The sequence below is a fragment of the Diceros bicornis genome, chromosome 16 (assembly GCF_020826845.1).
Source record: "Diceros bicornis minor isolate mBicDic1 chromosome 16, mDicBic1.mat.cur, whole genome shotgun sequence".
Lineage (NCBI taxonomy): Eukaryota > Metazoa > Chordata > Mammalia > Perissodactyla > Rhinocerotidae > Diceros > Diceros bicornis.
Genome location: NC_080755.1, coordinates 52,971,590 through 52,983,921, shown reverse-complemented (window position 1 = coordinate 52,983,921; position 12,332 = coordinate 52,971,590). Strand labels below are relative to the sequence as shown.

The 12,332-nt window shown below is 49.3% G+C and overlaps 1 protein-coding gene across 1 annotated transcript in view; it reads right to left on the bottom strand.

Moving 5' to 3' along the window:
- TNFRSF11A (TNF receptor superfamily member 11a) overlaps nucleotides 1-11,661 on the bottom strand; it is a 50,842-nt gene extending 39,181 nt beyond the window's left edge. Inside the window, exons 1-2 of the mRNA XM_058556623.1 lie at nucleotides 11,415-11,661; nucleotides 10,921-11,246 (exon numbers count right to left, since the gene is read on the bottom strand). Coding sequence (XP_058412606.1) covers nucleotides 10,921-11,246; nucleotides 11,415-11,661 — 573 coding nt within the window. The remainder of the gene's footprint in view (nucleotides 1-10,920; nucleotides 11,247-11,414) is intronic.
- Nucleotides 11,662-12,332: the final 671 nt, after the last annotated feature.

Genomic DNA, 12,332 nt, shown 5'->3' with positions numbered 1-12,332 from the left:
CTTGACCATTTTGGTTTAACCTAAGATATCTCTCACTCCTAGACAGGGTCGACTCTCATGCTAGACGGTCCCATGCCCACCTGGACTTTCTCCTGTCCCAGTCCCGCCCATGCTCTGCCGTTGCTTCTGGTGTGCTTGCCCTTCCTGGTAGACTGTAAGCTTGCGACTAGGCCCTCAGCACACCACCCATCTTCCCCAACACACCTGTGCCCAACGTTTGTCATTAGATGTCCCTACAGTGCTTTCAGGGTCACCCCTGCTCAGTATCTTCAGTTAACTCTATGGTCACCGGCATTCCAAGCCCCCTAACCTGGTTTTGCATCACCCGTGCCTGCTGATCACTCACTGCTCACCCACACACCAGTCTACTGACCACGCCCACTCACAGGTCACCCGCCCCTGAGCTTTGCTCTTGCCCTCCTCGTCTTCATTGTCAATCCAAACACCAGCCCTCCCTCCCAACTTGGCACACGTCCAGCCTCTCCTGAGCAGCCTGGGGACTCTGGCCCACGAAACCTTCTACCTTTCGTCACATCCTACCATGCATATCACGTGTATTCCACATCTTAATATCCTCCAGTGTCCTCATGTGGCCACATCTAGGAACGTCGACTAGATTGGAAGCTCCCTGAGGAGAACAACGTCCGCATCCGTGTTTCCTGAAGAACTAAGCAGCGCCGGCTACTGAACAGGAGGCCACAAGACACTAGACCTGGGTGGAGAATGCAGTGCAGCTCCTCACAGTGGCTGGGGTGGGGACACAAGACGCCACTGCCCTACCCAGCCTCTGGAGTAAGCATTATCATGCTAGGCACTCTCCATCTATCTATCACTGCTTTTCAAGATGTTAAACCCCACATCCAGCACTATCGCTGGCCTCTTGAACTTGTCCCTCTTCCTTTTTTTCTTTAACACAGTTGATCTTCACCTTCTCTTGTTTCAGCCACAACTGACCTAAACTTTTTTTTTTTTAATAAACTCAATCAACTAATACTATTCAGTACCTGTGAGCAATACACTGTACCAGGTCTTCTTCTCTACTCCCACGTTCACAGACCAACGATTCTCAATCAATAATGTACATAAGATTCACCTAGAAATCTTATTAAAATGCAGATTCTGATTCAGTAGGTCTAGGGTGGGGCCCGAGATTCTGCACTTCTAAGAAGCTCCCGGGTGGTGCTGATGCTGCTAGTCTTTGAGTAGCAAGGTCAGAGATTATGTTAAAGACTAAGAGTCAGAACTTTCTCATATTCCCAAACACTGCACAGTCATCTCCATCTATATAATGGACATTGAGAACCACCTCTCCCATTGCTGGATACAGATGCCATTTATCTTGAGTGGGAGTGAGGGAAGACCTGGCCCTTATGAAACACCTATTGCATGCAGGCACTATGCCAGAGACTTCACTTCTCTCATCTTTCTGCATCCTCACAAAGAGACAGAGCAACTTGCTCCAAAGGTTAGTGATAAGTAGACTGAAACAATGCAATGTAGCAAATTTCAAATTCTTATTAAATTAATGAATAATTTTTCGTGAAGGACCATTGTGATCTCATAACTTCCCTTTACAGAAGACTATAATAGTTTCCTACTAGTCCTGAATCAAATTCACACTCCCAATCATAGACTTGGAAATGCTCCACCAATTTTGGGCAGAATTAGAGATTCCTTGGGGGAAGGGAGTTGCAAAATCAAGATTAGAAATCTCTTCCTGGGCTCAAATTCTTTTTTCAACATAGGTTTGCCCAAGTAACACACAACACAGCTGCTCTGGCCTTTTACGCCTGTCACTCACAGCCGGGAAGGGAGGGACTCTCACCTGGATGAGCCTTTCACGAGGCCACTCTGTACTTGCTCTCCAGGCACAGAGGAGTGGGGCACCCATCACTTCTGCATTCCCTCATCTGTGAGGACTACTCTGCACAGTTAAGACGACAACCAGTTGGTTGTGCGTTCCAGTGCTTTGGTTGTTTGTCAATTTACACATAAATAGGACCTCAAATACCTGGTCACAGGGATCCCAACTGGGGAATGGAAAACCTGAGTCCATCAGAAGGGGGCAATTTTTTGGTTTCATTTAAACCCCTTTAAACCCTGTGACCATTAGAAATTAATGGGTTAAAGTTTAAGACAGAGATTCCAATTGTGTTCCCACTGAATTTAATTGCCCCCATATCGTATATTCCATTGTCATAGGTTTGGGGTCTGTTTCTAGATTTCTTGCTATTGAGCATTAGTAACACATGTTATTATTCCCCACCCAAACTCCACTGGGGGCTCCCTGTCTCACTCCCAGTAAAAGCTCGAGACCTGACAGTGACCCAGAAGCTATATATGTTCTGACCCTCTTTCTTATTCCAATTTTTCTCCTACTACTTAGGGGAGAGTCTTTTAAGGTATTGAAAAAAAAGTCAGTTATAGAAATGATTTAGATTTGTGCCATGGGTAGAGACATCAAAATAGGAGCCTAGGTCATTTGGGCCAAGAGAGGAGTTCCCAAATTCACTGTAAATATAGTAATGCTAAGACATATTGCACCTTTACATATATGATAGAACTACATTTAACCTCTCACTGTACGCTGCCCTGGGGCTCGGAGGCCTTGTCTCCACCCCCACCCACCCCACCCTATCCAGCACAGAGCCTGGCAGGTGGAGGGAGTGGGATAAACACAGCCGTGAACTGTCGTGACAGGCGCAGGAGCTGGGCTCACTGCAGTGGCAGAATACAGTTTATTTCTGAGGGTGGGGGGCTCAGAGGAGTCGGAGATGTCTTTGCTTCAGGAAGTGGCAGAGATGATTCAATAGGTCACATTTCTTTTCCTCCTGAGTCAGGGATCAACTGGTAAAGGGACCCTGTGCTGAGAGCGCTCAGGGTGCCTGTTTAAACTCGATTAGCCTTAAAGTCACAGCATTTTTCTTTCTGCTTAATAACAATTAGTAACAGAAGGTCCTCAATGAGTATACATCCTCAAGCAGACCCCCACAAACACAGACTGGTTATGATATTTCCCCAAACACTAAAAAGCATGCTTCTGTCCCACCATGCCTGGAATTTCTTTCTCTGTTCCCCACCCCATCACACAGTCGACTGTATAAGCAGTTTACTGGAGGAGTTAAGCCATGCCACTAGAGCAGATGCCTGGGTGGAGTGCCAGCTCTGCCACTATGAGCTGAGCCAACTTGGGCAAGTTACTTAGCCTCTCTGTGCCTCAGTTTTCTCATCTTCCTGGCAATGTGGAGTGAGGATTAGAGCTAATCTATGTAAAGCATCCAGCACATGCCTGGCACACAACAGAGATTCAACAATAGTCATCATATGATCTTAGAGCTGAGTTCAAAACCTTTTGATGGAATCCCACGGTCTATAGCAGCGGTTCTTAAACTTGAGTGTGCATCAGCATCCCCTGGAAAGGTTGCTAGATCAGATTGCTGGGTCCCACACCCAGAGTTTCTGATTCATCGGGCATAAGGTGTGGCCTGAGAATGTGCACTTCTTACAAGTTCCCAGGTGCTGTGGAAGCTGGGTCCAGTGACCACACTCTCCACGGGGCAGAGTCCCAACTCCTAGGTTTGTTCACACAGCCCTTCACGACCAACCAGCGCCCCCTCAGATGGCCCTGTCCTTTCCTGGTCTCTCTGGCCAGCCCAGGGCGCCAGACCTTGGACGGGACTCGATTTTCTCCTGCATGCTCTGTTTGTCCCCACATCTGCCCCTTCCCCTGCTCTCTCTGCCCCCAGAATCATACCCATCCTTCCAGTACCAGATCAAGCACTACCTGCCCAGTTTCCACTCCAATCCTCTGCCCCTCTGTGCTCCCACAGCTTCTCACTTCTTCCCCTTTTGTAGGGCTGCAGACCCACGTAACTGCAAGGAATGAAGACTGAGGTCTTGTCTTCCCTGCTAGATGGGGAGCTTTCCGGGTCAGAGGCTGTGTGGTCTAAGTCAGATGTTTTCCACAGCCTCTTAGGGGCTTTTGTTTGTTTGTTTGTTTGTGGATTTTGCTAGTAAGTGCAAAATCAGTATCCACTGAATTGAAAGGAAAAAAAGCTGACAGAGAGGTTAAAGGAACTAGAATGAATAACCCTGGGCAAGGGGAAGTTGTGGGAGAACAATCTTCAACAATAGAAACATTAAAATAAAGAAGACATTGACCAACTGATCTTTACCCCTACGAAAGAACAAATTTGAGGAAATGGGGTCAAATTGTGACATATTAGATTTAGGTCTGCTATAGGGAAGTTCCTGACATTGGGAATCATTAAATGATGAACCGGGTTAGCGGATGTGAATAATCTCGACTAAGCTTTAAAAATGGAACAGATTCTCAATTACCATGCAAATTCTAGATGCAATCTTGCTTCTACACCTTGGGTACAGAGTTGAGCGATGGGAAGGACCCTTTCCAGGTTACTTTTAACCGGCAGCTATTTGTACTACTTAACGATACACTCTTTAGTTAGTCGCTAACTACAACAGAAAAAGTAACAAGTATTTTAAAAAAAAATCAATACCTTAGGGAAGTGATTCACTTCCCATTTGGGGGGTGTAAGGAGAACACAGACCAGCAAACTCGTGGTGCTAATAGGATCCATGCACCACCACACGTCCTCTCTTCCCACTTGCCAGGTTTAACCATCACATTCACAAAAAGTTGAGAGTTTTTCTTCCTCATTTTTAATGGAAAGTCTTCAAATTTCTGGTAGCCGGAGGAAGTGGCTCTTGTAGCCTTAGCACTGAACAGGAAATGTAATAAGTTATTATTACTCTGATGAACTGAAAGGGTAGTTTTTGCAGTCAGTTTTTCTTGCCACTTGAAAACCTGGCAGCTTTCTGACTTCGCCTGTGCCTCACGGGCTCCTCTGTCACCTGCCAGGCTGGGACTTTTCTGGGTGGTGGCTGGGCAGAGAGGGAGGGAAACACTCATCGGAGGCACTAGCAATCCACCAGGAAAACGCATTTTGTGCAAGCGAATAGTTTTTGCCGAGCTGTGGGTCCAAGGTAAACACTGCTTTGCTGGGGGCAGGTGACATATTCAAGGCCAGAGTGGGAAGACCGCGGGTCAGGTCACACCTGCTCTGACGTTGGATCCTCTGGGGATCACTGGCTGCTTATCTCTCTTGAGTCCTGAGTGTCAGAGCTCTGCCTACATCCTGAACTTCTGATTTAAAGACAAATGGCTCTAAATTCCAGAGCACACAAATTTCCCACGGATCCCAACACCTTGGGGCTTTTGGCTTGTTTACCTCTATAGGGTCTAAGGAACTTTGTCTCTGCCTCCCAATAAAATCAGATACAACAGCTGAGATTCAATAGCCTAAACTTCATCCTTCTTCATTGTTTGCTGGGGAGAAAAATCCTTTTTCACTTCAAACTGAAAAATATTTTGGTTTGGGCCAAGACAGAAATTTCCTTAGTAAACTGTGAAAAATATAATCCCAGGGTCAGCTATGTGTTCTGACATCTACCACATGTTTTTTTTTTTTTTTTTTTTTAATAATAGGGCCAACCACATCCTTTGCTCCTGTATTGTGGGCACCTCGCACAGCCCTGCTGGCTCTGAAATCGCTCCCGCACTTGGCTTCTCCTTTCTCTCACCACTACTCCGACCTGATTCAAGCCTTCACTAGCTCCTCCCCGAACCAGAGCAGTGGCCTCCTTACTGTCCCCTCAACCCACCCCAGACACTCTTCTCCATGACACACAAATCTGATCACGTCCCTCCCTAGCCCACAATTCTTGGAGATACTATTTTGCTTGCACGTAAGGCCCTTGAGTGCTGGCTCTGCCTCCCTTTCCCGCATGCCCTTGGAGTCAGGAACGCTGTCCTTTTTAGAGCTGCCTGAAAACACTTTACTCTGTCACGCCTCCCTGCTGTTCCCACCACCGGAGCACTAGCCACGCTTGACCCCCTGGCCCAAATGCTGCTCTCTTGCCCCTCTTCATGCATGTTATACACACACGACTGCACAAGGGAAGAGTGGGGTATTTTCCCTGACACTCTCAGGCAGGTTAAAGCACTCCTTGTCGTGGGTGCCCACACTATGAATAATGCTTCCAGGAACACACGTGTCCTACTGCACGTCTGGACTGCTGTGCCCCTGGGCTCTGCCTCCCTGGCCTGTTGCGGAGTGTGCCACCTGTAGTAGGTGCTCACTTTATTGAAATCAATGACTACATACAATGAACACAAATTCTTAGCTTTATTTCTCACTATGGAGTGCCCTGCCCTGAATAGGGCAGCCCACAGAAATAAAGGCTGAAAGTCGACGGTGGCCCACAAAACAAATACAGATATAAAGTTATCATCACACACCCATAAAGAATGGGCTTGAAACTGCTGACTGGGGCTCTGCCGTGAGAACAGCAGCGCCGGCCAGCCCCTGACGACAGAGACGGAGGGGAAGCCGGCCCGGGGAGCGCTGGCAGGCTGCGTCCCAGGCAGGAAACAGACAGAGCGCCTCTCAAAATGAGGACAGAAGATACGGCCGGCGCGGAATCTCGCTCGCCACCTACTCAGCGTTAAGCCTCATAAGCTCACTAAGAACTTCAGATGGACCAGGTCTTCCGTTTTGCTGAAGCCCACTGTCCCACTCGTGGTTTCTCAGGCTCAGTGCTTTGGGGCAGAAAGGATGAGTTGAGCTTAAACTTTTTCTAGCAGTGGATCCTATAGGAAGCCCACACTTTGCAACCAGAGGGAAACACAGAGAAGGCGAACACTTCCTACAAAGCAGGTGGAGAATGTAAAGGTGCCTGGAGGGAAAATCGCCCGCCGGTAGCATGCCAGCTCTGGATGTATGGGGGGGTGGGGTGGGTTAAGGAGCTGTGTGCTCTGTCTGGTGTGCTTCCCTTGTGGGCTGGGGTCAGAACGCTGCAGAGAGACAGCAGACGGGTCCTGGGTGGCCACCTGGCCAGAGGGTAGATGCTCTAGGGAGTGAAACACCTGTAGAGCTGGTGACCATGGGGGGAAGGGGGATGCACACCCACGCTGGCAATAAGAACAGCCTAGACAGCATTCCTAGTCCACTGGACACACTATGTGGGAAAAACACTAATATTTTTTCCGTGCACTTCAAAAATAGAAAAATACAATGGGGGAAATTTTAATACTGACATGGCAGATAAAGTTCATGCAGCGCCTCCTTAAAACAACACTCTCTGCAAAGGAGGCCCTGGTTTGGAACTCCCCTTTTCATGGCCTCATAAAACTCTGATTTATTGACTTTCAAAGATACACCTTTATTGTTTCAGTTTTCCTGGTGTAAGAATTGCTGGTAGATAACTGAAAAAGCAAGCTCACATTTCCTTATCAACGCAGAGAATGTGTTCATATTACAGATTTGCCATTTTCTGGGGAAGTGGTAGGAAGGAAATAACGATAGGGGGAGGCATTTGAAATATGTGTTATCAACAAAATGAACTAAAAGGCCACTGATCTACATGTCAGTGGTTCTCCAAACAAAGTATTCACTTATAGCCAAGTCTTCCCTCTGGGAAGGGATGCGGGGCAGGGAGACAGCCCTTGCAGGTGCCCAGCACCCACCTATCCTCCAGCCTGAGCCCCACCCTAGGGGATTTCCTCTGTGGGGTCTCCCCACAGGCCTTTCCAGGGCCCCGTGGCCTATCTATTTCTGAGTCTACCTTACCAACTCAATAAGGGCCATACAAGAGTTATCTTATATAACAAGAGTTATAAAACAATAAATGTTTAATGCCCCGTCTGTTTGGTAGGGTTTCCTGAGTTAAGTGCTTTGTGCTATCTGTAAAGTCATAAAAATATGTGGCTTTTTTTGGCAAGACTCCTTTAGGCCTAAACCACTCACACGACCCTCTCGACTAGAAAGCTTTCTTCCCCAACTACCTCTTAGAATCATTCCTTCTCTGACCCTTGATTTTCCTACACATCCTCCAAAGACCACTGTAGAAACCCCATCCTCCAGAAGTCCTCCCGGATTCCTCCAGCCATATTCACTCTCTCCTGCTCGCACACCCTCTGCACCTCTCTTATCACTGGCTGCTTTATTATTATTACAGCTTCACCTGTCTGGTTCTCTTCACAGGACTGTGATCTGTGAAGACAGAGCTATGTCTTCGTCTTCTTTCTCACTAGACAATGTTTTACATCCTATAAATGGCTGTCGGCCTGGGTATGAATGAATCTGCCCTTAGGTCTTGGATAACTGAGAATAAACATGGCTGTGTATAATCAGTTACTTAATGAAAACAGCGTGCTTCTATTACTTTCTTACTTGGAATAAACAGAACTACAAACATACAAACTTAAAATGTTTTTCTCTGTAGGCAAATACTCTTCTTATGTATGAAAACAAATTTCCTGGGGCCAGCCGGGTGGTGCAGCAGTTAAGTGCACGTGCTCAGCTGAGGCGGCGCGGGGATCGCAGGTTCAGATCCCAGGCGCAGACCGACACATTGCTTGTCAAACCATGCTGTGGTGGCATCCCATATAAAGTAGAGGAAGATGGGCATGGATGTTAGCCCAGGGCCAACCTTCCTCAGCAAAAAGAGGAGAATTGGCAACAGATGTTAGCTCAGGGCTAATCTGCCCCTCCCCAAAAAAAGAAAAAAGGAAAGAAAACAAATACAGGCAGACAGAGATATAATCACAGAAATGTTTGAGAAGGCAAAACTTCTAGCTTTCCAGGTAAGTTTAAATCTATTTAATATAATGTAAATGAAACTAAATACAATACTTGCAGATAAAGCACCTTCTAGAAGCTGTTTTTGCCAACTCTTTTACAAAACCAGTACCCCTCCAAGCTAAGCAGTTCTTCAAGCCTTGCCCTAGTGTGTGATAACTAACAAAAAAGGATTGTCAATGCAATTCCTTTTTTCGAACTAACAGAATAGGTTGGCCAAAAAACCAGTAATTGAACATACACAGCGCTTGTCACCACACTATACCTTTTGGAGATAATAACGCAATATTACATCTGGCTTTGCCTTTCAGAGTTAATGGATTTCCACTGGGGAGATGGCACAAACCATATAATTTGATTACAACTGTCCCAATATCATTTGATTGTTTCCCGTTTAGGTATGATTAAAAAATGCACATAATTCAAGTGGCGTAAAGGGAAACGGAGGGGAAACAGCACTTGCTGAAAGGTCTCTCTGAAAAATAAATTTGTTTTGATAGCATTTGCTGTTATTATTAGAACCTACTGCATGTTCTGCATAGATGTATGTGGGCAGTTTCTGCAATAGCAACGTGAGATGTTTTTTTAAACTACGCAGTTGGCAGGTTTTTCTCAGGTGGCTAGCCATTCACTGGAGTCTGGTCCCTTAGTTCAAATAAGGTAGCACCGTGTCCAAACTGTTGGACACTCAATTAAGCTACACCTGAAGTGCTTACAATAAAAAATTCCACGAGGTTTTTCTGCCTTCTTTTCCCTCAACCGTTCTAAGAGACCCAGACAAGTTGGAATGAAATAGAATGAATCTTCATGAGAATGTTCTGCTCCAGCCTACAGCATCTTCCTGTTATTTCCGTCCAGGCTTTAATCCCAGGCTGGCTTCCCTCCCTCTTCTTACCCCAAACACAGCCCTACAAGTGCCTCTCCCGTGTCTCCTCGCCGTTCTGTGCCATTCTGTGGAACCACGTTAACAAGAGCTTAAGCCAATTTTAACAGAGAAGGGGAATCTGAAACTGCTGAAACCAAGAAAACCACTGCCTTCTGAGGAAGTTCCAAGTACACAAGATTTTTATAGTATTTGTGGTGCTGGGTTTGCCACACTATAGCTCTCCTCTAGGAGGACAGAAAACCAGTGACGGGTTTGATTTGCTTGGCAGCCGTACTGAGCGATCTGGTAAAGAAGCTTCTGAGAGGACTGGGTGGCAACGAGGATCTGGGAAAACGCTCATTTTCTGGCACCCTCAGCAGTCTTCAAGCTGCAGCCCTTCACCAGCCCTGTGGTGCTCCTAAAGGGGGATGGCCCCTGAGGGGAGCCCAGGTGCATCCCGGGCTGGGGAGCCCCAGGAGGGCCTGGCACTGGTGAGACTAACCACTGTCCCACCCCATCCCGGGCTGAGCTCACGGAGAACACGGCTGTTGCTGACTCTCGTGCTGACTTGAAGCGCTCGTGTACCTTGGTTTCTCCAACCGCAAACAGTGTTTTCTCCTAACATCATCAAAGAGTTTCTGAGAACACGTGATTCTACAGTTATTTAGGGCCGCAACTTGAACTGGTGGACCTTAAACTGTTTGTGGGGGTAGTCGGAGGGGAGAAGGCAGACATAAAAAGAAGGGAGCATAAAAAAGAAATCTGATAGCTTCTCGGAAGAAACCGCCAAATTCGGTTTCCCTGCCCGCTCTCGACATCCCCGTGGGGCGAGAACTGCTCTAGTCTTCAGATGACCAACGAAACTGAGGTGGCGACAGGGTGGAAAGGAAGCGCAGTGAGAGGGAATGACCCAGAGCTCCCGGGGCCCTCAAAGCGGCCCGAAAGGAGAAATGGCACCTGCGAGTGGTTCCCCACTGTGGGCGCTGTCTGCGGCTCTGCACTGTCCCCCTCGCTTATGCTGTTCGCAGGGGAACGGGCTGGGTCTGCGCCGCGGTCTCCGCAGCAGCTACTCTGCGTGGGAACTTCGTAGAGGCTCCAGAAAAGTTCGGAGAGTAAGTGGCATCATCAAAGCCTGCCACTAAGTGGGACTTGTAGAAGCGCCCGTGTCCGAAGGCTGGGGTCCGCAACTCCCCCTTCTGCGCCCCAATACCCCTCCGCTCGCCCTGTGCCTCCTTCCACCGTCCAACCCGCGTACCCGCCTGCCCGAGCTCCGGAGAAGGCGGTGGGCGGGAAGGGCGCTCGGGGAGCGGGAGCGGCCCCCGGCCACGCGCGGCCACGGCCGGGCAGGCGCGGCGGGGCGGCGAGGGGCGCGGCGGCCGGGGGTCTCCTTACCTGCAGCGGGCCGAGCAGGGCGCAGAGCGCGAGCAGCGCGGGCAGCGGGCGGCGCCGCCGGGCGCGCGAGGCCATGGCGCGGTGGGCCGGGCGGGGCGCCGCGCTCTGCGGCCTCTGAGGCCCGGGCGGCGCCGCTGCTTGGGGCCTCGGGTCGGCCCGCCCCGCCACCGCGCCCCGCCCCGCCGCGCCCCGCCCGGGCACCTGTCCCCGCCCGTGGCGCCAGCGCTGCGCCCTCCTCCGGCCGGGCCGGGCCACGCCCGCCAGGTGGTGCCCGCCCGAGCGCGGGTCGCGGCGACGGCCTCCAGGGCGTGCCAGGGACGGGAGCGCTGGGGGCGAGGGCAGCGAGAGCGACCCCGGCGTCCACTCCCCGGGCGTCCGCGTCTTCTGCCCAGGGGGCGCGCGAGTTAGCCCGGGGGCTTCCTACCCTTGGCTCTTCAAGTTGCACACCGCCACCGCCACCGCCCCCCTCCCCTGCAGACAGGTTTGCCTGCGACCTGACCAAGGTGTCTTGCACGTTCGCAGACACGGGCCGGCCTGCATCCCAGGACTCCTGGGCCGCATCCCGGGGAAGGAAGGCAGCCTGGCGGCTGGGCCCCCGCCCCGCACCCCCCTGGAGCCCGCGCACTCAGCCCCTCCAGGCGGGGCCTCCCAAAGGTGGATGCACCACCACCGCGAATTAACAAGAGGCCCTTCATTGGAAATCTCATGGACTACGGTGAAAGGATCACCACAACATACCATCCAGACCCTTCATAAACTCCTCTTTCAAAGTTTTCCGGCCAGCAGCCACTTCCTCTTGCCTCTCCTCCAGGCTGCCTGCCACCACCCTGTCTCCATGTCTCGCCCCATCAAGACACCTGCCTTGACCCGTCCCTCTTCTGATATAGAATTAGCCAGATGCTGGGGCACAGCACCTGTTGTTCTGGATACTTATTATTCCTTGCTTAGGAGTATGTCTTCCATCACATTCTAGGTCGATGCTGGATGCACATGTATACCCACTCCTTTGTACAGATAACTTTTTGAGTGAAAACACTTGTCCCATGTTAATAGAATGTACTGTTTTGAATTCTTTGAATGCCATAATTATCTACTTGCTTTACTTTTGGCCCAGCACATGGTGTATCTTAGTGAATATTCCATGTGCACTGGAAAAAACTATGTATTCCACTGCTGTTGGGTGAAGTGGTTTATAAATATCAATTAGGTCAAATTGGTTGAAATACCCATATTGATTTTCTGTCTGCTTGTTCTGAGAAAACTGGAAATTTCCAACAATAACTGGATTTATCTCTTTTTCCTTTCAGTTCTCAGTTTTTTCTGCCAAATCAGTGCTGATTTGAGGCACAAACATTTAGGATGTTTATGTCCTGATGAATTGACCCTTTTATCATTATTACGTGTGCTCCTTG